The following is a 25,331-nucleotide window of genomic DNA, read 5'->3' on the forward strand; positions in this document are numbered from 1 at the left end:
TGAATTCATCCAACTGTGCCATAACTCAGCCCACATGTCTTTGTCTAGAAAAAGGTTTTCGGTTTTTGTTTTTGTTTTTTTGCCAAATGATCCATAGTTCTAAACACCTGACAAAAGTCCACGTGGACTTTATGACGTCCTTCAGCCAACTCTGAGAACACCCCTCTCCATGTTCACAACTGCTTAAAATACATACTTTAAAATATGTCAGCCTAACATCAACCGGTTCGTAGTTCCTATACACCCCCCAAACTCCAGCTCCCCCCCACTGGAAATCATGACATAAAGAAAGACATATCATTTGTACAAAGCCGCCCACAGCAACACAGTCCCAGAGGAGATGCACCCAGTGATGTTCAACAACAGGGCCTGGCCAGAGAAACAGGGTGTGAACCAAAAGGAAAACCCTGCAAAATAACATGCATTGGGTGGAACCATATGATATTGCCATTTTTGTAGGTCAATAATAGTCTAATATCAACAATTTCAATGGTCACAACTGGATATACTAGGTTTATCAAACCTAGTGGTTTTTATACTAATGGTTTTCAAAGTGTGGTTCACAGACTTCTGGTGGAGGGGTGGGGGGAAGTGGGAGTGTGTCCCAAAGATCCTTTCAAGAAAAACATGAAGTCAAATTATTGTCATAATAATACTAAGATGTTACTTGCCTGGTCACCATGTTGACATTTGCACTGAGGAAAGCAATGGCTGACAAAAGCAATGGTGGGTAAAATTACATGAGGCTGGATTTCCTTTATTTATTTCCACTAAACAACATAATGCAACGGACTGAATTTAGAAGCAGATATATGAATCCACCTATCTTTTTTTTTTAATTGAAGCATAGTTGATTTATGATATTGTGTTAGTTTCAAGTGTACAGCAAAGTGATTTGGATATATATATATAGTTTTATGTGCTCTAAAAATTTTACTTGAAATAATTCATACTGTATAAATTAATCTGCTGCAGTGAAGTGCACAGGCTTTGGATTAAGACTGACTCTAGGTTCAAATCCCGACTCTGATGCTTCCTAGTTGTGTGACCTTGGGAAAGTTACTCAACCTCTTGTGCCATAGTTTCCTCATCTGTATTACCCCAGGGGATTGCTGTGAGTTTTAATATAAGTGCCTAGAAACAATATCTGCCACAGAATAAGCATTATAAACGTGTTTGCTCTCATTATTATTTCAATTCTCCTGCTTTTTTCATTCATGATTTTGAAGTCTTTGAACATTCATATGCATAAGTGGAATATGTTCTTGTTCAGTGCTGTATAGTATTCCATCACATAAACATTCCACATTTTATTTTATTATTTTTCTACTGCAAATACTGACAGTGATAGGCGTCTTTCTGCTTGTAGAGGTTTATAAATTTATAGTGGCAAAAATCGTCTCGGATGACTAATTTTCTCCAGCAGGGCTCGGCCTCTGTGATAGAATAACAGCCAAAGATGTCTAAGTCCTAATTCCTATAACCTGTTAATATGTTAATATGTTAAATTACAGGGCAAAGGGGAAGTAAGACTGCAGTTAGAATTAAGATTGGTGATCAGTTGACCTAGAAATGGAGAGACTATCCTGGATTATCCATCCAGGTAGAACAAATGTAATCACAAGAGTCCTTGTAAGTGGAAGAGAGAGGCAGAAGAGAGAGAACCAGAGATGTGGTGTATACAAAAGACTTGCCCTGACATTGCTGTCCAGGAAATGCAGGCAGTATTTAGAAGCTGGAAAAGGCAAGGAAATAGATTCTCCCTTAGAGCCTCCAGAAGGAGCACAGTCGTACCACTTCTTGATTTTAGTGGTGTTGGACTTCTGACCCCCAGAACTGTAAGATAATACATTTATGTGTATTAAGCTAGTTACATTTGTGGTCGCTTGTTACAGCAGCAAGGGAAAAGGAATAGTCTCTAAATGGCAAAACAAAGAAAGGCTGACATTTGGGGTTTGCCATGCACATGTGAAATGAAGATACTGAAATGATAGTCCTTGGAACTGATGAGAAGAGGGAAGGATATGAGGATTAGAGAAGGGGGCCTGGCAGCACGCTGAGGCTGAAGCACAGGTGTAGCGGGTGTCACTGGGAGGAAGCCAGAGGTCCAAACAGATGGGGCCTTCAGGGGCTGACGGCGATCTGGGAGTGACCTTGGAGGATGTGGCTGAGGCCAAGGAAGGTGAGAAAGCAAAGGTGAGGGTGAGGGAATGCAGAGGTCGGGTGAGGGGCAGGGAAATCAGCTGCAGAAGCCTGTTCCTATGCAAACTCCTCCAAGTCCTCAGCTTGCCCGGAGGACAATCGGTGCCTGCGGGGGTGTGGATGTGATGGGCGTGGTCGTACAGGTGTGCGCGATGTGTCCAGGTACACCGCGGAGCAGGATGGAGTGTTGCACGGGGCAAGTATGTGCTGGAAGGGGGGGGCGGGGTAGGGGACAGTGGGGACAGTGGTCTGTCTGGGGAACACGAGGATGACGGGGTCTGTGCGTACATATTGGTGCCACAGGTCCGGATGTGCAGAGGGAGAATGCGGGGTGTGTGCGCGAGGGGTCCGGGTGGGTGTGCCGGGCAGACGTGGATGCGGGAGCGGGTACGAGGGAGCGCGAGCGGCGGGAGCTTGTTTCGGGGGAGAGTGAGAAAGAGGGGCGGCGGGGAGCCGCGCGGGCGCGGTGGCCGTCGGCGCCGCCAAGCCCCGCCCACCGCGCTCCCGGACCTCCCCGCCCCGCCGCCCGCTCCCGCCCAGCCCCTGTCCGCGCGCTCGCGGCGCCACCGCGACAGCCGCCCAGCCGCCGCCGCCGCCTCCTACCGAGCGCCGCCGCCGCCGCCGCCGCCGCCAGCCGCGCGCATCCCAAGCCGCCGCGGGAAGCAGGTACGACAGCGACGCCGGGCTCCGCGCCTTCCCCCGCCGCCCACCCCGCCATTTCCCAGCGGAGGGCGCTCGGCGGCGGCGCCGGCGGCACTGTGGAGACCCGGCCTCGGGCGCAGGGGGACCACCGCAGAGGATTGTGGGGAGTGGGGAAGCCCCCCGATGCGAGCTGAGGGACCGGGAGATGAGTGTGTGTCGGGGGCGGCAGAGAGGGCTGCAGCGTCCTCGGCCCCGAGGGGCGGGGTGAGGTGTCGTTCGGGAGGGCGACAGCAGCGACACCTGAGAGCGCGGGCTAGGCGCCGGGACGCACAACGCTTTGCTGGAATTAGGGCCTTCATGGTGTCCCCATTTTACAGAGGAGAAAACTGAGGGTCAGAGGCTGGAGACGCCTCCCCGGGTTCCAGGGACAAGTTGCTGAGCCCAGATTTGAACCCAGGGAGTCTGACCCCAGAGCTCACCTTAGCCTCTTCTGCCAGCCCGCCTCTGGGCAACGGGGGTTCATTCCCTGAGTTGTCCCCCTTGGGGCGACCCTGGGAGGAGGCCAGATCCGGAGGCCCTGCTGTCTATCCCCCAGAGGGGCATATGTCGGAGATTTGGGGGTGCTGGGCTGGGGGTGGGGGCGGACAGCTGGGGCGGGACTTCTCCCTCCAGTGTGGAGGGAGAAACTGAGGCAGGGGGAGGTTTCCAGAGGAAGCAGCAGAGCTCCTCCATCCACAAGAGGCAGGACAGCTCCCACAGCCCATCTCCACCAGCGAGTGAGGGCAGAACAGCCAAAGCGGAGGTTTGTCCCTGACAGCGGAGTCCTCAGAGAGTCCATGGGGGTCCTGTGTGAATAGTTCCCAAGGCTTAAGCCTCCCTGTGGCCCCCACCTGACGTCCACCAGTGGCCCAATGTACCTGCCCACTGAACTGTGTGATGCCGTGAGGAGGAGACGGATCCATTCTCCTTTGTCTGTAACTTTCCAACCCCGACCTCCCTGCTCCCACAAAGGTAACTGCCTTCATAATTTGGGGAGTTCCTTCTAGGCCTTTCCTACACCCAGGCAGTCGTATACATGCGTACCCATAGAAGGTATGTAAGCTGCAGAGTAATGTGTGGGTGGATGTTTAATAGAAACGGTATAATCCATCCACATCATTCTGAAACTCGTCACCCCCCTCCACCCAGTTACCATTTCTTTGAAAGTTATCCAAGTTGCTGCATATAAATCTAGCTTATTTATTTTAACTGCTGCCTTGTTTTCCGCCATGGATATGCCTACTGATGGGCAGTTAAGTTGTAAAAATTAGGGGACTGTTTCATATTTCAACCTCTTCTGTAAATTGACATCTCTGGGTTAAGATTTTTTTGTACTTTGTCCTAAACTAACTTCACGGGATCTGAATTTGGGGGACAAGGTCCCCTGTTCTCCATTGCACACGCACGTGCGTGCACACATACACAAGGCATACGCACATGCACAGGTGCACATACGCACATCTCTATCCTGCTGTCTGTGGACAAGTACAAACACTACACCCCGCTATCTGCAGTTGCTGCTGAGCCCAAAGGCCTGGGGTTGAGCCAGGCCACAAGTTCTGCCTGTCCAGGCCCCAGTGGGCAGAATTCCCATAAGGGACCGTGTCCAGGAGTTCCCTCTAGACACTCTCAATGCCGTCCCTGCCGTCCAATAGGACACAGAAGGAGTTAGAAACCATGCCTGACAGACTGGAGTGTCCAGGGTCCTATCTGTGTACCACAAACTTTCCAGGTCCGGGCTGTACCGTGGGAGTGTGCTTGCCCTAGAACGTGGGCCAGAACCATCAAAAGTTTGGTGGAAGGCCTGATGACAGCTGGTTGGGGAGAAGCCAGAATCAGAGCTGTGTGCACCACAGTCCCAGCTCCACCTCTTCCTAGTTTGGGCAATAATTCCCTTCCACTCTCTGAGCCACAGTTTCGCATCTGTAACCCGGGGATGATGAAGATGGCAGCCTCCCAGAACTGTTGAGTGGATCAGTGGGATGACGAAACAAAACACTTAACTCACTGTCAGCACTTGGAAAGCAGGAAGTCTTATCTTGGACAGAGGAGACCCAGAGATGGCCCCAAGGTTGGGGTGGTGCTCAGGGCCACCGTTTGGGACCTCGTCCACGTCCCAAGGGCAGGTCAGAGAATCTCAGTGCTGAGTGGGACTGGGATGAGAGCTCAGCTTGTGAGAGCCACGCCCACCTCACAGTGAGGTCCAGAAGTGTCATGGCACCTACAAAGGACCTACTGTGCACCTGGCCCTGAGCTAAGATGCAGAAACCAACTGAGACGAGGTTCCCACAAAGCAGACCTGTGTGCAGCTTTTGTGAGGTCCACACTCCTTTTTCAATTTTAGCTTACTCCCAAGATTTTACAAGGTGGGAGATGTCACATAAAACTTTGTAGTTCTGGATCCTCTTGAGAAAAGAGGATCAGAAAGGCTGACAACTCCAGCCCTAACATTCGGCTGCCCCCTGGGATGGGGCAGGCGCCCTCCAGGGTGGCACAGTCCCCACCTGGCCCACCCCTCATTCATAAAGAGTAGCATAATATAAATGTTAATAACACAGACTCCACAGCCAGCTTCTGCATCCCAACTCTGGCATGGATTAGTTGTATGGTCTAAAGCAAATTATTTAGCAATTTTGTGATTCAATTTCCTCATATGGAAAATAGGGATAATAAGTAGCACTTGCCTCAGAGGGCTATTTTAGGCATTAAATGAATCAACAAACCTCAGCCTCTTACAACAGTGCCTGGTGCATGGAATACAGTAAGTGCTGATGATGCTGATGATTGCTGGTGGTGGTATAAGTTGCCTGGTCCCTGCAACAGTGCAATTTGTATTCCAAATTGTACTCCGTATAAAATGTTATGGGAACACAAGTGAAAGAGGAAAATGTTGTCCTTTTCCTGCCTTTCCAAGGGCAGGAAGAGGACAACATTTCAAGGAAAGTGACAAAAAGGAGGGGACTTCTAAGGTGGGTTTTGAAGGATGAATAGGAGTTTCTCTGGAGCAATAATGTGAGAAAGGCATTTCCACACAGAGGAAACAGCCTTTCCAAAGGCCTGGGAGCATGACCAGGTGAAGCAGGTTTAGGAAGTGACAGTAGTCCAGTGTGACTTCTGGTAAAGTATCTCAGAGTATAGGGAGAGGGAAGATGGATCTGGAGAGACAGAAAAAGACCTTGAGATCATGATGGGGCTTGCGGCAGGAAAGGAGATATACATTTCTTGTGCCTTACAGATGCCCTTATAATCATCAGCCCTGTCATCCTCATAATGCCCCAAGAATCAGGTTTTTGGTCCCCACTCACTGATGAGTTAGAGGCTCAGGGATGGTAAGTCACTTGCTCAAGAGCTCACACGATGGGTCAGTGGCTGAGCTGGAATCAGACTCCAGATCTGTCTGATACTAAAGCCCATGCACCCTCTCTGAGCCTCAGTTTTTCCACTGTAAATTGGAGTTAGTACTAGTAAAACCTACTGCGTGGGCTTGGTGTGAGGATGAGGTGAGAATGAATGCACAGCCCATAGCACAGCCCCTGGCACAGAGCAGTTGTTGTTATTTTGATTGAATGAAGCCTGTGTTCTTCCAGGCCTCTCACCCTAACTCATACCACTGCCCAGCCTGAGATGGGGGCCCCCAGGGAGTGTATGTCCTGGGCCAGTGGGTCTCAAGGTGTGGGCCCTGGACCAGAAGCCTCAGCATCACCTGGAGATTTTTTCAAAATGCAGATTCTCAGACCCAGTCTAGACCGACTAAGTCAGAGACTCTGGGGGTGGGCCCAGCAACCTGTAATTTAACAAGACCAGGTGGCTCTCATGAAAGCGAAAATTTCAGAATCACTTGTCTGGAGGAAACCTTCAAATGAGATCCTCTTTGGCCACCTGCATCCACCTCCCTGTAGAAGAGTGGGTTGGTGGTGAGAATTCTGCCCTCGCAAAGACCAAACCTGGAGGGGATGCCCTAGGACAAAGGCACATCCCCTCCAGCAGGGGAGGCTGGAAAGAACCACTTCTTTACAGATAGGAAAGTTGCCAAGGGGCCTAGTGGGGGTTTTATTCTTTAGAACTTGCTCTCCTTTCTAGTCTCACAGCCTCCAGTGGGTCCACCTTGAGGGCCTGGGGCAAGATTTGACTTTCAGAGGAGTTCTTTTCCAGTGCGGGATCAGGGAGCTGGGGACCTGTCCCCCTCCCAGTAAAAGCTCGCGATTAGAGTCTCTCTGTGAACAGTCTCTTCTCCCTTGGCGCCTTGAGAACACGTGTCCAGGCCCAAGTCTAGGTTGGGGACAATAATATTTTGCCGAGGACCTCCAATCAAGAAGCAGGCCCAAAAAAATAAATTAAAAAAAAAAAAAAAAAAAAGAAGCAGGCCCACTCCACGTGTCTTCTTCAAAGTGCTGATCAGAGCGGGGAGGCAGTACTGCCTAATGGGTAGAAGCACGGGCCTTGCCTTAAAGATAAAAGTTGCTGAGTCTGGCTACATAAAAATTAATTTTTTCTGCATGACCAAAACAAACAAAAATCCATAAGCCCAGGCATGTCAAACCAGTAGAAGTATTTGCCACTTTTATGACAAAGAGTTAATTTCATAGAGAGCTCTTATAAATGAAAGACGAACCACGGGATCCAAAAGCCGGGGGTGGGGTGGGGGGGAAGGAATAGAGGATATGATTCTACTGTTTACATAAAAAGAAATACAATTGAATTCAAACAGATGAAAAGATGCTGAACTCTGAAAACAGAAATGCACAACAAAACCACACCGATTCTGTTTTCCACCTGCGAGTTTGCTGGGTAACACTCAGTGTTGGTGGGGCAACCGGGATTCTGACTCTGCTGATGGGAGCACAAGTTGGGGGCAACCTGAGGCGGGGGTAAGAAAACTGTCAGTATTGAAGATGCTCATACCCTCTGTCTCTGCCACTTCACCTCTTGGAATTTATCCAGTGGATATCCTTGCATTGGGCACATCATGTTAGAACAAAGATAGTCTGTGTGTGAGAGCAATTGATTGGAAATGAGCTAAACATCCACCAGAGGGGAACTAAGTACTGTACGTGTCAGGATAGCCATGCAAGAGAATATGATGCAGCCATTCAAAAGAAAGCAGTAGCTCTGCATGAATAAATGTGAAACCATCTCCCAGATGTATTGTTAAAAGAAAAATGCAAGATATGGAACAGTGTATAGTGTTCTACCACGTGTGTGTGTGTGTGTGTGTGTGTGTGTGTGTGTGTGTGTGTGTGTGTTTAAAAGGGATTCAATGTTATATGTGTATATATTTGTATATGCACATTAGAACCTGGAGGACACACTAGAAGCTGGTTATACTTTGAGGAGGGAAACTGATAGATGAGAAGGAGACTTACCTTTCATTGCATACACTTTGGTACTCATGGTGTTTTTTCCCTCATACAGTTGTTATATTATAGTTATAAAATCTAGCCACATGTACCTTCTTTCTCCTTATTTAAAACAAGCATGACACTAGAGATAAGGTTAACTTCCCCTTTGACTACGACCCAAATTATATAATATGTTTTCAAATAAAAATTGAATTATGGTTTTAAGTAGGGCCTTTATCACAAAAGAACAAATATTGTATGATTCTACTTATATGAGGCGTCTAGAAGAGGCAAATTCAGAGAAAGTAGAAGAGAAGTTACCAGGGGCTGAGGGGGAGGGGTGGATGGGGAGTTAATGTCTAATGGGTACAGAGTTTCATTCTGGTTGGGATGATGAAAGTTTTCTGAAGATGGGTAAGTGGTGATGGTTGCACAGCAATGTGACTGCGTAACGCCACTGAAATGTACACTTAAAAATGGTTGAAATGGCGACCCTTTTGTTCATGTCTATTATGAATAAATTTGCACTGACAGCGTATTAGCAAGTTAGTTTTAAAACAATTAGCTGGGTGGGAAAAGTGAAAGTGTAATTGCTGGTAAGCCAAGGCTACTTTAATTTTTATTTTGTGGAACAGGTTTAACTCCTTTGATGTAAGACACAGGCAGGAAAGGCTGGGAGGGGGGCTGGTGTGGCATCCTGCAACTCCAATTATGACATTTGAATTCACAGTCTTTGTAAGACAATTATGTTTCAACCTGAATCTTGACATTAAAGTATATCTTTACCAAAAAAAAGGGTTAAAATGGTAAATTTTATGTTGTATATTTTGCCACAGTGAAAATATTTAGGGATGACAAAGAAACAAGTAGGGGCTTTGATATCAGATTGCTTGGGTTCTAGTCCTTGATTCCACCACTTCTTAGCTGTGTATACTTGATTAAGTGTGTGTACTTCTTTAAAGCCTCAGTTTTCCCACCTACAAAATGGGGTTGTCAGTGAGTACCTGCAAGGAATCCTGCAAGAACTAGATGACTTTATACAGAGTGCTTGCTCTGCATCTCTGGAACAACTGTAGGAGGTCAGGTTTAAGAGGATAGGGAGGCTAGAATCAGCTACTGGACCAAATATTAAGACCAGCAGATTCAGGTGGATTGAGTTTATATACAGGGAGTTTATAAAAGAACCATCTATATTTTTATATCACTTTGTATTTGCAAAAAAAAAAAAAAATTCATTTCCATAGTGTAAAATCACAGAATGTCGAGTCAGACAAAATCATCTTGGCTGGTGGGAATCCACCAAAGATGCAGCAATTCTAAACCTGTGGCCTCCTAACCTACAGAGATCTGAATCCTGACTCTCACTTATTAGCTGTGTCACCTCAGGCAAGTTACTTAACCTCTCTGTGTTTCACTTTTCTCTTCTGCAAACTGGAGGTGATAATAATTCTCACCCCATTAGGGATGTTATGAGGATTAAAGGTGTCAAGTGCTTAGAGTGTTGCCTGGCCCACAGTAAGTCCTAAGTAATTGTTAAGAAAATAAATAAACTTGAAATAAGCCTGAAAGTCTTAGCATTTTTGTTTTTAAAAGAGGAATTCATTTTTTACACTAAGGAAACAATATCCTAGCAAAGATACAGTCAGGGGGCTGAGATGAATCTGGAGGACTTCCCTGGGATGGGTTGGGGAGGCCACGATAAGGTAAGAGGAGGCCAGCTGATGAGGGATGAGGCAGTAAGAGCCTCCGAGGGGTTCAGGGATTTTCCCAAGAGGCCTCACAGTGATAACAACAGAGCCCAGATTCAGCCCCAACTTTCTCCTTCTCCCCAGTGTCTTGAAGATCAGGGGCCCTTTCCTTGCAGACCTCTGGGACAACCCAGGTAGCTTTGCTTCCTCTTGACATGCCGGGGAACTCACTCCCAAGCTGAGGCCTGGAAGGAGGGCTAAGACCTGGGAAGCCTCGCACACCCTCCTTCAGGAGCCGCACCTGCACGCCGGCTCCATCAAGGACCTTAAGTGGGAGCCGGATTGCAACCTCCCAAAACAAGCTGATTCCTGAAATTCCACTCTCACCTGTCTGTGTGTGGAGTTTGTTGATTTTCCTGGTTGAGAGGCGCCCCCTCCCACCACCCCAGGAGGGATCACCTTTGTCCTTTCTCAGCGGTTTGCACCACAGTGAGAAGGAGTTTGGCTGGTAAGCGAGACCTTCGGGGTCTGAGGCTGAAGGTCGGGGTGGACCGGGAGGCAGCCTTTGAAGGGCTGTTTAGAGATTGGGGAGGGTGGAATGTAAAATGTTTAGATGTGTGCTTGGCACGGGCTGGGTGCTTCCAAGTGGAAGGAGGGGCATTTACTGGGCCTGGGGGTCCTGGTTTACTGCAAACTGCCTGGGGACACTGCTCCTGTCCTCAGAGCATTGCTGCCACGCCCTAAGTGTTGAAATCCCCCAGACGCCTTAATTGTCTTCTTTGGACAGTCAGTTGATGTAACGGTTAAAGGTTTGGGAGTTAAACAGGCTGGAGTTGGAGCTTAGCTCTGTGTGACCTTGCGCAAGACACTTAACCTCTGAGCCCCAACCCTGGCCTGTGGATTGCGGACAATAGGACCTCCTGCAGGGTCGTAAGTAAGCAAGCACAGCACCTTAGCAGCAGGTAATTGACCCCCATTCACTGGCCCCACCCTTCTTACTGCTCTGATTAACTCCAGAAATGCTGTTCTAGCCCTGCTTCAAGAAGGGATGAGGGTGGGGCAGTGGGAGGAGAGTCCTGGGCTGAAAAGACCAAGACACCTGCAGAATTCAGGGAAAGTTGAAAGATCAGAATCGGCCTGGGCGTGTGTGTCCTGGGAGGGGTGGTATTCACGCGCAGGGTCGACTGGTTGGTTGCAGCTTGCTGGCTGGTGGAGCAGGAGCCGGTCTGGGCCTCACCCTCCCTGACCCCTCTGACACCAGATGACAGTGGGTGGCAGCCTGGCCATGGGATGACCCACCCATTGGGCAGATCTCCCCCCATAGAAGAAAGAACCTGGCAGAGCAAGGTGGGGGAAGTTGGGGGGGGGGGCATCAGACACATTTCCCAGCCTTTGGGAATATTCAGGGAGTGTTTCCTGAAGGCTACAACACTAGTTCGCAGGGATTTAAACTTCTAGGGGCCAGATTTTGTCTGTTTTGTTTATTGCTTCGCTGCTGCAGCCCCAGCTCCCAGCAGACACTCCATGAATATTGGTTGAGTGAATGAATGACAGGTGGCTGGATGATTGCCACTGATGGACTAGGCCCTGGAGATACAGGGTGGAGCAAGTCTCATGTCTCAGCCCCCAGGAGACTCCTCGACCCTCACCCGAGACCCCCTCTCCATCCTCACTCCCACTCCTGAACTCCCACTGTGGCCCACCAGTGGCTGGGCCTGAGATGGGTGGAGCTGTGTTCCCGTTGGATCTTAGGATCTAATTGGCTAAAAACTCCCTGCAGTCAGACGGCTCCAAAACTCATCTCAGTCACTGGAGAAGGTGCGGCCACTCTGTCTGGGAACCATGTTGTTTTGCTTGCCTTGTGCACAGGGATGAACTGACTTCAGTTTCTTTCAACACAAGATATAGTTCGTCAGAGAAATGTTGATGGGGCCCATGTGGCTTTCTCCTCTGTAATAACAGTAGGCAGCATTTTAAAGTATACACTACATGCCGGGCACAAGCGTTACATCGTAGAATTCGTTCAGCGACCATAAAGGTACAGACACTCTCCCTCACTTGACCTTTGGAGAGACTTGTGGGATCTCATCGTATTATTCCAACAGTCCAGTGAAACAGGTGATGTAGTTGTCTGCATTTTGCAGATAAGAAAGCAGGCTCAGAGAGGTTAAGTAGTTTGCCCAAGGTCACACGGAGCTAGCAAATGGTGGGGCTGGGATTCGAGCTCAAGCAGTCTGACCACAGAGCTCACCCTGCCTCTCCTCAGCTTCCAGGTGAGTGTGGAGGAGGAATGGAAAGTTTTACTCTGTGACAATGGCTCTCAAAGCCCTTGGTTTGCCAGCAGCTGAGTATAAGGTTTCAGCTGTTCACTCCCCTAGGACCAACCCTGGGTTGCTGTGTGGATGAAGATCCTAATCTCCCCCAACAGAGAAGGGCAGGAGCCCAGCTTGCAAATGGCTGTGATTCTTGGGGCAGCAGCCCCTTCCTGGGCACCAGATTCTCAGCCTCCAAATCTCCCTGGAGGCCTGGGTGAAGGCCACCTGGGGCCCAGGAAACCCACCGAGGCCAGGCCTCCCTCCCAGGGACTTAGTTCCAAAGCCAAGTTGGATTTCAGAGGTTGGCAGGAAATGGAGACTTAGCAGGAAGTAGGAGGGACCAACAGAGAAAAACGTTACTCTTTTTTCCCTTTCTTGTCTCTGATTCCTGCCTTTCACCTAGTGTTTGAGGAGGAGGGTGCTTATTGAACACACTGCAGTGCAGTGGAATCCACTCTGGAGGTCTAGGGCACGGAGACCTCAGCTGACCCAACACTTGTAGAGTGCTAACTATACAACAGGCACGGTGAGCAGTGTTTTGCCTGAGTTACCCCATGTGGTCTGCACAATAGCTGTATCGGGCAGGTACATCGTGGTCATTACCATCATCATCATCGTCATTATCACCACCTGCCTCGTTATCAGCCCCATCCTCTCATCACTGCTCTCATCATCATCACCTTCATCTTCATCATCATCACCACCTCCTCCTCCTCATCACCATCATCCCCATTATTATCATCATCTCCTTCATCACCATCATCACCAGCAGCAACATCATAGTCACCCACATGGCTTCCCAGACCCAAGACCCAATCTGCAGATAGGGAAACAGACTTAGAGGACATGACACATTCATCCCCTAGAAAGATAAGAATTGGGCTCTAAAGTCTAAAAGACCCAAATCTGATTCCTGGCTCTGACGCTGTTTAACTGTGTGACTTTGGGCAAGCAACCTAACCTCTCTGAACCTCTCCAAGCCCTTGTCTGTAAAATGGGGATAATCATAGTTCCTGCCTCATTGGGTTGTGACGAAGGTCACATGAACTGGTGCTTGTAAAGTGCTGGCCCAGGGCCTGGCTCAAATCATAAAAGCAAAACAAACACAGGAAAACACACAGGCAAGGACAGCAGTAGTTAAGGGGAGAACTGGGAGCATTTGGCTGGGAGTTCCCAGCGGCCCTGGATGCCCAGGGGCAGGTGTTGCCCAGCGTGAGAACGAGCACTGGAGGGCTAGCGCGGGGCAGCTTGGGGGCAGGATGGGAGAGAACAGTCGAGAGCCCTTCTTTCTTTCCAAGGAGGCAGGGTGTGCAGGGATGGGAAGGGGACCTCTCACCTGGAGCAGGGCCAAGAGTTCAGAGCTGGGAGCTGCGGTCAGTCCAGTCTGAGACAGATCAGGGAGCAGGATCTTTTTCCAAGCTGGATGGAGGAGGTTCCAGTAAGAGCCAGCCACTCCCTGCCCCAGACCCAAAGGGCTCCCCACAGCTGCCAGCCTGCACCTCCACCGTCCATGGTGGCGTTTCCTTCTGGGCTGCCCCCCTTTTGGATGAATTGTTTCTGAATAGCAGTTAAGGTGGGCACCCAAGGCCAATCTTGTGCCAGGCAACATGAGTACCTCACCTGCAGCCTCCAGCTCCACAGGCCCAGGGGTGCCGTCCACACAGGGTACATTGTGAATAATGCCCCCTAGAGTTGTGCAGTGCACAGTCATACGAGGCAGCTCTGCTAGCCTCCTTCTTCCTGGAGTGGGTACAGAATCGATCTTGGGTCCCCCAGGTCTGGCTGCAGCTCAAGGCAGAGAAGGTTGATTGGTGTCTGGTTGCCAGTTAAGATGCAGAGAGCCCAGGTTTGCTGCCCAAGGCTTGTCCTTGAGAAGGTTGTGTCTGGGCATCGTGTTGACTGGTGATAGTGATGGATTATTGAGAGGCGATATAGCAAATTGGTTATGAGAGCAGCCTCTGGAGTCACGCAGACCTGGGTTCAATTCTGTTCTACTCCTGTCACTCTGTGACTTTAGGAAAAATCACCTGTGCCTCTGTTTCCTCATCTAAAAAATGGGTACATGATAATACACATGGGCATATACTAGTCCTCCCTCTCCTGGGGAGTGAGAAGGAAATGAGGTGATTCGGGTAAAGCTCTAAGGACAGTGCCCACCACATAGCTAAATGGTCACTACATGTTAAGGATCAATGATAGCACCAGCCAGGGAGGTGGGGTTCGGAGTAGCCCACTGGAAGGCAGCTCCCTAAAATCCTGCCAGGGTGATGAAGGATTTAGGGTCTAATCTGAAGTCTTTGGCCCAGAGCCAGACCAAGTCAATACTTGATCGGGCCTTGTCAACATAACCTTTTCATAATCAAGTGCTGCTAAGGTTTCAGAGATTGTGTAGGGGAGATTATGTGCGTAAATACCGGGAAGAAGGACTGCAGTCCAGGCCTCCAGGCCCTCAATTCATTCCTCCAGCCCAGAGGTTGGCAAACTATGGCCCAAAGGCCAAGTTTGTGCAGTCCATGAGCTAAGAATGGTTTTTCTGTGGTTGAAAAAAAAAATCAAGAGAAAAATCATATTCTGTGACATGTAAATTACATGCAGCTTAAAATTCAGTGTTCATAAAGAATTATTAAAACACAGTTGTGCTGGGAATTCCCTGGTGGTCCAGTGGTTAGGACTCCGCGCTTCTACTGCCAGGGGCCCGGGTTCAATCCCTGGTCAGGGAAGTAAGATCCCGCAAGCCGCGCGGCACGGCCAAAGGAAAAGAAAAACTGATTGACCTGTGCTCAGTCATTTAATATTATCTCTGGCTGCTTTCACACTCCCACGGCAGCATTGAATAGCTGCGACAGCTACTCAATGTAATTGTGGTTCCATTACGCAGACGAATTTGGGAACTTCTGTCCCAGCCCTTCTTGAGTCCCTACTGTGTGCCTCTTGCCATGCCCTGGGAGGGCTCTCCCAAGCTCAGAAAGCTTACTCAGAGATGAGGCACCTTTTCTGCCCCAAGGCCTATATGCTTGTGCCCCATAGGCCTGATTTTGTGTGACCTACACAATAATTTTTTTTAATGTTTATTTATTTATTTAGCTGCATTGGGTTTTAGTTGTGGCACACGGGATCTTCGTTGTAGCACGTGGGATCTTTTGTTTCTGCGTGCAGGCTTCTCTCTAGTGGTGGCGCGCAGGCTGCAGGACGCGCGGGCTCAGTAGTTGCAGCATGCAGGCTCTCTAGTTGTGGCACGTGGGCTCTAGAGCACGCGGGCTTAGTTGCCTCGCGGCATTTGGAATCTTGTTTCCCAACTAGGGATCAAACCGTATTGGAAGGCAGATTCTTAACCACTGGACCGCCAGGGAAGTCCCACACACACACAGTAATTTTTAAATCAGGACATTTAACTTTGGCATCTGGGTTTCCAGATTCTCTTGAAAAATTGGAAGATCTGGCCGTCCTGGGCTCACATTTCCAAAGAGCAATAATCAGCTGGATCTAACCTGGCTTCATTTTTTAACATCACCTGCTTGGTCCCTGGAAGCATTTGAGTTTGAGACCCCTGACTTTATGGCAAGGAACTCTAGGCTAACGCGTCCTAAATTTTAACACGCACACGAGTGCCGGGGGGGTCTTGGTAAGTGCAGATTCTGACTCAGTAAGTGAAGTGGGGCCTGAATATTGTGTCTCTAACAAGCTGCTAGGTGATGCTGATTGCCTGGTCCTGGTACTTGAGTAGTAAGGCTATAGGCCTCAAATTGAGCGTGGCCCAGAATCTCCTAGGGGGCTGTGAAAACCCAGGTTAGTTGTTCAAACCCAGAATTTCTGATTCAGGAGGTCTGGAGTGGGGCCTGAGGAGCTGCCTTTTTAACAAGTTCCCAGGTGATGTTGCAGCAGCTGGTCTGGGGCCAGACTTTGAGAACCATTACTCTAGGCTAGGCACTGGTTGACCCATCCATTGGCTCGCACCTAGGCTGGGGGCTCTGAGGTCCCCCAGATGGCAGGATCTTTATTCCCTCTGAGGTCAGGCTCCTTGACACCCAGCTGTCGCCTAGGAAACCAGGTTTTTTGTTTTTTTTGTTTTTGGTTGCGTTGGGTCTTTGTTGCTGCGCACGGGCTTTCTCTAGTTGAGGCGAGTGGGGGCTGCTCTTCGTTGCGGTGCGCGGGCTTCTCATTGCTGTGGCTTCTCTTGTTGCGGAGCACGGGCTCTAGGCACGCGGGCTTCAGAAGTTGTGGCACGCAGGCTCAGTAGTTGTGGCGCACGGGCTCTAGAGCACAGGCTCAGTAGTTGTGGCGCACGGGCTCTAGAGCACAGGCTCAGTAGTGGTGGCGCATGGGCTCTAGAGCGCAGGCTCAGTAGTTGTGGCGCACGGGCTTAGCTGCTCCGCAGCATGTGGAATTTCCCCGGACCAGGGCTCGAACCCGTGTCCCCTTCATTGGCAGGTGGATTCTTAACCACTGCGCCACCAGGGAAGTCCCGGAAACCAGGTCTTTATTGGCTTCTTCAGTCCCTGTCTCTTTGACCAGACCCAAGCAGTTTCCTCAAGTTCATGTCGACAGTTTAAAGATGAAATTGGAGCCCAGACGTGGGAGAATTTTCTGTCCATGCGTTGCACCCCTCCCCCATTCCAAAGGGTTCTGATTCTTGCATCTTAGGATCAAAGACCCCCTCCAAAAAGGTCTCACGTTGGATACCACAGGGGGCCCTGCTCAAGAGGATCTGAGCCCCAGAGATGGAGTCTCAGGTGGGTCTGGGCCTGCAGCTCCAGGCCTGAAAGCCACAGGGCAGGAGGGGAGAGGCCACACCCGCAGATCCTGTGGCTGCTGCAGCCTCAGGGACGGGGCAGGGCCCTCTGGCAGGTCAGGCCGGGCCCAGCGCCATCCGCCACAACTGCCTTGAGCAAGAATGACCACCTGGGCCAGGACCGGTTCCCCGGAGTCCTTGAAATTGAGAGGGCCGGCAGCGGATCTGGATGGGTGAGCTCGAGGAGATCAGAGATTACAAATTGTTTCATTCTCTTCCTGGACACTGAGGGCAGGGACTCGCTGCCTCATGGGGGCTCTCTGTTGGCTCCAGAAGCCAGAAGCCCCTGCCCACTGTCTGGCTCAGGCAGGGCCTGCAAGTCCTACATGACAGGATGGCACGTGGGACCTGGCCCCGGCAGGAGGCAGGTGTACTGGGGCGGCTGGGCCAGCCCTTTACAGACCCAGCTCTCCCCTCACCCGCTGGGTGACCTTGGGCAGCCAGCTGTCCTATGGAGGCAGTGGTTCCTTATAGGACTAACTAACTTGAAAATGAAATGAGATGATGTGGACAAAGTGCCATGACAGTTCCTGGCGCACGTTAGGTGCTCCACAAACTGCAGCTGCTGTTATCAGCATAATAATAGACATTAATTATTAATTGTGATGACTTAGTTACATAAAAGCTCCACCACAGCCTCCCTCCCATCCTCTTGCAGCCTGGCAGACAGAACAGCGTGCTTATGCTTATAAAAGCACCTCTTTGGCAGCAACTGGACTCATTTTGATATTCAGCTCATATTTAAGTGCCTACTGTGAGCCGGCCACAGTTCTAGGTCAGCGCCATCCAACATAAATATAACACAAGCCACAAACAGGAACCACATAAGTAACGTAAAGTTTTCTAATAGCTGCACTGAAAAAAAAAAAGTAAAAAGAAAAAAACAGGTGAAATTCATTTTAGTACTGTAATATATTTTATGGAACCCATATATTCAAAATGTTATCACTTGAACAAGTAGTCAGTATTAAAAATTATTGATGAGATTTTTTAATGTTCAACATGTCTTTTTAAAGTTTTTAGTTGTGGTAAAACACACAGAACATAAAATTTACCATTTTAACCATTTCTAAGTGTACAGTCAGTAGTGTTAAGTACATTCACATTGTTCTACAATTCATCTCCCAAACTCTTTTCATCTTGCAAAATATTCGTATTTTATGTGTCTCTTTTTTTGTACGATTTCTCACGGAAAGGACTCCGCAGTTCGATGACGCTTCCGGTGCCCAGTAGTCGCCCCGTGTGGGCTGTGGCTCCTGTATTGGCTGGAGCAGCGAAGAGAGAGGCCCAGTCACACCGCAGGGAGGTTCAAATCCCAGCGGAGGGAGACAGGCAGCAAACGAAGAGATTAGACGGTTTCTGATGGTGTTGGCTTCTGTGGAGAGAATAAACAGGGCTGTGGGGTCGTGGGGGTCAGGGTGGGCCTCTCTGAGAGGTGGCATTAGAGCTGAGGCCTCAAAGAAGAAGCAACTCTATGAAGATCTAGGGCAATTGTCCCCAACCCTGCCTGTGCGTCGGACTTTGTGCAAGAGTTAAAAATATATATATACAGATACCGTGACCTGGGGAGTCAGAGCTGCTATGCATGAGGCCCTGGCCTGTGGGTTTTTTAAGAGCTTCCCGAGTCATCCTGATGCTGGGCCGGGAGGGCTGTGGAAGCTGCTGGGGATGGGTGATTCCAAGGGAACAGCAGGTGCAAAGGAGAGGTGGCAAGATCTTGGCAAATCAGAAGAGCAGTAAAGAGGAAGGGTGAGAGGGTAGGAGGTGAGTCTGGAGGGGGGCAAGGGCCAGACCTCACTGCCTCTCCAGGCCATAGGAAGGAATTTGGGTTTTATTCTGAGTGTGACCGGAAGCCATTGCTGGACTCACTGCAGGAAAACTGCAAGGCCTTTTTGTCAAAAGCTTGGACACTCACTCTTTGTCTCTGCCTAAGTTTTTTTGTCTGTTTGTTTTTTTAATTTTAATTTTAATTTATTTATTTTTGGCTGCGTTGGGTCTTCGTTGCTGCGCGTGGGCTTACTCCAGTTGTGGCGAGCGGGGGCTACTCTTTGTTGCGGTGCACAGGCTTGTCCTTGCGGTGGCTTCTCTTGTTGCAGAGCATGGGCTCTAGGTGTGCGGGCTTCAGTAGTTGTGGCACACGGGCTCAGTAGTTGTGGTTCGTGGGCTCTAGAGTGCAGGCTCAGTAGTTGTGGCGCACGGGCTTAGTTGCTCCACGGCATGTGGGATCTTCCCAGACCAGGGCTTGAACCTGTGTCCCCTGCATTGGCAGGTGGATTCTTAACCACTGTGCCACCAGGGAAGCCCCTCTGCCTAAGTTTAAAAAAAAAAAAAATTTAAGGTGCCACTTGTTGCCTTTAAACTGGTAATGAGGAGGGACTTGCAAGGCAGGAGTGTATTTTCATGGGAGGTTATGGCATCCTTTGGTTGGGGGAAAAAAGAATAGATTCACCCCTAAACTGAAATCATTCCTACTTGGGGGCAGGGGATAGACTTACTGACCCCATCGTCCCGATCCTGGAGTTGGGAGAGCCCTTCAGCCTGCTCTCTCCTCACCCCCACTCACCCTCATGCCTACCAGTTCCTTTTCTCTTACAGCTTTTACTAGTCTGCTAGGGCTGCTAGAACAGCTACTACAGACTGGATGGCTTAAGCAACAAAAATGTATTTTCTCACAGTTTTGGAGGCTGGCAGTCCAAGATCAAGGTGTTGGTTGAGCTGGTTTTGCAGAAGCCTCTCTCCTTGGTGTGCAGACGCCTCTCTCCTTGGTGTGCAGACAGCCGCCTTCTCACCGCGTCTTCACATGGCCTTTCTTCTGTGCCTGCCCATCCCTGGTGTCTCTTTGGGTGTCCAAATGACCTCTTCTTATAAGAATGCTGGTCAGATTGGATTAGGCCACCCTATGGGCTTCATTTTTTCACTTAATCACCTCTTTAAAGACCCTGTCTCCAAATACAACCACATTCTGAGGTACTGGATATTATAGCTTTAACATATGAATTGGGGAGGGAGGGATGCAATTCAACCCATCAACAGCTCAAAGTGGCAGGTGGATGGAGGGAAACCAGGTGCTTCCCCCCCGCCTCTCCCCCCCACCCCCGACACCTCCTCCCTACACATATAAGCAGTAGCAATAATTGGAATGTTTAGGTGAAGGGCACCTTCCAGTTAGGAAGGTTTCCAGCCATAAACAATTCTTGCAGCCACACCGGGGCATAGCAGCTGAATGTCAGCCCTACCCCCCAGCTCTGAAGTCCAGACATATTTATTGAGCAACTATCATGTGCAAAGTTCCAAGTTCAAACATTGGGGAATCTGACTAGGGCCCTCATCACCCAGTCGGATAGATTAGAAAGGGACATAAATAGCCATGATACAAGGCAGATGGGAACAAATCAAACAGGAGCGGGTGGTCCACAGAAAATCTTATGGGACTAAGGAGGAGGGAAGATGACGTCCATTCAGTGAGGACTGGGAAACTTCGTGGAAGAGGTGGCATTGGAGTTGGGCCTGGGGCAAAGGCACTCCAGGAGAGAAACAGCATGAGTAAAAGCAACCTGGTGGGAATGTCTGGAGTATCCATGGGCTCCAGCGAGTGGTCCATTGGACATGGTATGAGAAGCACAGAAACTGCTCCAGGCACCAGTCTCTCTATGTGCCAGACGCTGTGCCGGGTCCTTCACATTTACAATTGACTCTTCACACCAACCCAGTGAAGGAGGGACTATTTTCCCCTCTTTTTACAGATTGGAAAACCAGGGCACAGAGAGGATAGGTCAATTCCACACAGTCACACAGCGAGTAAGTGACAGAGCTGGGATTCGAACCCAGCTTCTTAACCATCACCCATTTTGAAGGGAATAAAAGGAGACTTGGAGGTTGGGGCCATACTGTAAGGCCTTTATTCGCAGACACTGGGAGCTGTTGAAAGTTTCTGACAGGCATGGGACAGGTGACAGCTGAGCCTCCGGGAAGCGCCGTCCAAAAACCAAATCATTCATTTAGTCCAAAACCAAGTAATGCATTTACTGAGCTGGGAAACTCCCCTTCCAGCACCTGTCCTTTCTAAAGCAGCCTTGCAAGTAAGTATGTAAGCTTAGTGGCCACCTACATGTTGTCATCTTTCTTTCCCCTAATAATGGTAATACTAGCCAACATTTGTTCAACGCTATGCCAAGTGCTTTATATGCATTATCTCATTTTAATCCTCACTGAAAACAAAACAAAACAAAAGCCCAGGGCTTCCCTGGTGGTGCAGTGGTTAAGAATCCTCCTGCCAATGCAGGGGACACGGGTTCGAGCCCTGGTCCGGGAAGATCCCACATGCCGTGGAGCAACTAAGCCTGTGCACCACAACCACTGAGCCTGCGCTCTAGAGCCCGCGAGCCACAACTACTGAAGCCTGCACGCCTAGAACCCGTGCTCCACAACACAAGAAGCCACTGCAATGAGAAGCCCACGCACCGCAGTGAAGAGTAGCCGCCACTCGCCACAACTAGAGAAAGCCCGCGTGCAGCAACGAAGACCCAACACAGCCAAATATAAATAAATTAAATAAATTAATTAAAAAAAAAAAAAAAGCCAAGGGAGGGAGGTGCTATTGTTGACCCCATTGACAGATAAGACAGCTGAGGCTCAGAGAGGTGATGTGATGGGTCCAAGACTCCACCCAAATCTGTCTGACTCCAAAGCTCTTATTTTTAATGATAATAGAATAATTCATGTTTCCCAGTGAAAAACAGAGAGAGAGAGAGAGGCTAGACCTACTACGTGAGCCTCAAAATATTACCAGGTTAACCTTATTTTTCTGACTCTAGTCAGGGACACTGCATTTTATTCCCAGTGCAATAATCACCTGCCTTCTCCACTTCTACCCGCTCCCCCTGCGCCCCTGGCATCTTCCAAGGCTCAGCATATACTCTCCACTGCAAGTTGCCTCCAGCCTTGGCAGGGAGAGAGTAGGGAGCAAATGAAATTGACCACATTCTTCCCTGCCAGCTGTCGACACATACCAGCCACCCTGGGCAAGTGGCCACTTGCATGGTTGGGTAGGGGCAAAGCCGTGGGCTTGTGTGCACACCATTGGCATCCCCGAATCCCAAAGTCATCTGTCCATCAGGACGCGATGACTCTGCTCCTGGCACCGGGCCTGGTGGGCAAGGTGTTTTCCCATGTAATTGTGATTGTACAGGATAAAGCCTGGTGTAGCCAAGTCCTCGGCAATAAGGAAGCAAACACAGCATTAAGACTCTGTCAACAAGGTTTTGGAAGACAGGAATCATCCAAGAAATACAAGTTTTGATGCCGCCACCTTCTCTGAAATCCACCTTGGGCTCACCTGTCCCCAAGAGGAAAAGGTCCTCCTGCGTAAATTATGGAAAGAATTGCCGGGCTACTGGAGACGCCAGCAGATTTTCCTAGTTGATTGAATACCTCTCCCTTTTGTTTGGTTTGGGTTTTTCTTTTTAATTTTTTAAAAAAACTGTAAAAGTAACAGAAATGTTTGGAAAATAGTTACAAATATTAGAACACAAGCTAAAGTATACATCCAATCTGAACTTCTCTGACAAGCCCCATTTCTGCCAAATAGTAGACACTTCATCCCGACCAATCCAGCATCTTCCCTGTTCCTTTCCCCAGAATTTCCCCTAAATTCTAGGAAGACTGCATTTAAACAAATTCTTCTATAATTCCCATTGCCCTAACATTTTTCCTGACAATAGATTTTTCCATAAAGCTATAATCTCACTTTTATCACCTAACATTCTATCATAAGCTTTTTCCATGTTGCTATAAAAAATCATTTTCTCATTTATTATTTTTCATTATACAAGCAATATATGTTCATTGTAGGAATGTTCCAAAACACAGATAAACTAAAAATAATTTTTTTTTTTTTTTTAATTTTTTTTTTTTTAATGCTATTCTTCTCTGCTTACATTCTTTTTATGTATGTATGTATGTATGTATGGCTTTGTTGGGTCTTCGTTTCTGTGCGAGGGCTTTCTCTAGTTGTGGCAAGTGGGGGCCACTCTTCATTGCGGTGCGCGGGCCTCTCACTATCGCGGCCTCTCATTGCCGAGCACAGGCTCCAGACGCGCAGGCTCAGTAATTGTGGCTCACGGGCCGAGTTGCTCCGCGGCATGTGGGATCTTCCCAGACCAGGGCTCGAACCCGCGTCCCCTGCATTGGCAGGCAGATTCTCAACCACTGCGCCACCAGGGAAGCCCCTAAAAATAATTTTTTAAAAATAAGCCAAGATCCTTCACCCAAACGTAATTACTATAAACATTCTGGTTAATTTCACCCACTTCTTTTTTCCCTATGCACATAGATACCTAGAAATTCATAGTTTTTTGGGTTTTTTTAAATTTATTAATTTATTAATTTATTTATTTTTGGCTGTGTTGGGTCTTCGTTTCTGTGCCAGGGCTTTCTCTAGTTGCGGCAAGTGGGGGCCACTCTTCATCGCGGTGCGTGGGCCTCTCACTATCGCGGCCTCTCTTGTTGCGGAGCACAGGCTCCAGACGCACAGGCTCAGCAGTTGTGGCTCACGGGCCTAGTTGCTCCGCGGCATGTGGGATCTTCCCAGACCAGGGCTCGAACCCGTGTCCCCTACATTGGCAGGCAGACCCTCAACCACTGCGCCATCAGGGAAGCCCCATAGTTTTTTTAAAAGCAAAAATAATTAACCATTCTTCCCCAATATTCCATCGTGCGCTTCTATCATAGTTTGTCTCATCCTTCTGCTCCTGTTGTACATTTATATTTTCTTGCCACGAGCATCTGTGTTCATGCAAGGAAGCCAGGCAGTGAGGGATTAATCGCCACAAGGTGTGGTCACCTTTCAAACCCACCTGTGGTACTTGGTCACCAGGTGGACAAGGAAATGACAAACCAGGAGTACTCTGGCCTCATGACAAGATGGGTCCTCCAGGGTTTAGCATATTGGCCAAAGCCCACATGCACGTATGTTTCTCCTTTAAAGGCCATACAAAAAGAACATGTTTTTCTGGCAGCTGTGGCCACATCTGATGCCTTGTTCTTTGGGGTCTTCTGGCTGGGGTGGCAGGACGTGTGTCAGGCTACTCCTAGGATGGAGGCTGATATAATCCTAGACCCAGGAGCAGAGAAACCTACAGAACGGGTTTCGTAAGAACCCCGATGTGCACAGCAGCTCGGGGCCAAGGGGTCAGCATGGCAGGTTGTTTCTGAGTTGCAAGTACCAAGGTATTTTATCTAATCTGGTGAGTTTATGAGACAAGGGAAGATCTTTGCTGAATCTGTTTCCCTGTAGTGTGGCCTGTGGAGATGGTTTTTAGATGGTGAGCAAATGTCTTTCATCTCATTAATAATTATTTATGTTGAGGTGTATTAGAAAACATATATAATTAGTAACATCAGGACTGTGATTTTGTGGACATTCTTGCTTAGGACAAAGCTAAAGTAGGTGTTTAAGTGATAACAAGAGTGAGTCAATATAAAGAAAGATATTAAGTTGATGAAAGTGTAATTGGTACCCAGATGCAGCCCAAATCATGAAGGCAGCGCTAAAGGTTGGCCCTTGTACATCAGACAGTTAGTCCCAGAGAACAGAAAGACGGCCAGCATTTTCAGCTCCAGCCTTGGACCCCCCTTTGCCACAGAGGCCTCTGTCCTCAGAGGCAGCTTCTTGGAGCTTCTTCACCATTCCAGTATGAGTTGGATTAAGAACCCAGAAGGTGCTGGAAACAAGCAGTCAGCGCAGACGCATCATCTGAGTTCCTAAAACCTGGAAGCTGGTCTGATCCGGTCACTTTTGAACATAGAAGTCCTGTCCTGCAAGATTGTGGTAAATGCCTCTGAATTGTGGGCTCTGGTTTCGTCATTCATGCCATGACTTGAGCATTTATTTTTGAAGTGAGATTTTTAAATAGATTTGTGTATTGAGATTTTCTTTATACGTTGGATTATCATGTTGGCATATGAAGGGATCCAAGGCATCTCCCAACTATTGTTATGATCCTATTTATGTATGTGTGAGTCTTTAAAAAAAAAAATAGAGTGGTTTTAGGATTTTGACTCTAAGCTCTTGGCTGGGGCTGGTAAATGTGACACTTAGGAAGTGGGTGATGGCTCATCACCAGGAAAGGGGTCCCCAGGTCTGTGCCCTCAGGATGTACCAAAGCTCAAGGAAAAGTGTAGACCGAGGTTCCTCATCCTTGTGGTCATTTTCTTTTGTGATCTTTATTTCTTTCACTATCAAAAAAATGAGCTCCCATTGTCATTGGCATATTACTACCTAAGAGTTGAATGGCATTTGTCTGGTTGGCATCCACGT

General features: G+C 48.8%; 1 protein-coding gene across 3 annotated transcripts in view; it reads left to right on the plus strand.

Moving 5' to 3' along the window:
• The first annotated feature begins 2,342 nt into the window (after positions 1–2,342).
• SCNN1B (sodium channel epithelial 1 subunit beta) overlaps positions 2,343–25,331 on the plus strand; it is a 75,788-nt gene continuing 52,799 nt past the window's right edge. The window contains exon 1 of one of the 3 annotated variants that reach the window (XM_082362496.1): positions 2,343–2,364. In XM_082362496.1, coding sequence (XP_082218622.1) covers positions 2,355–2,364 — 10 coding nt within the window. In that variant the 5' untranslated portion in view covers positions 2,343–2,354. Of the gene's footprint in view, positions 2,365–2,729; positions 2,869–25,331 lie in introns of those variants that run through there. The other 2 variants (XM_082362495.1, XM_082362497.1) reach the window with 2 other exon arrangements.

Source organism: Balaenoptera borealis, assembly GCF_965194805.1.
Source record: "Balaenoptera borealis genome assembly, chromosome: 16".
NCBI classification, from domain to species: domain Eukaryota; kingdom Metazoa; phylum Chordata; class Mammalia; order Artiodactyla; family Balaenopteridae; genus Balaenoptera; species Balaenoptera borealis.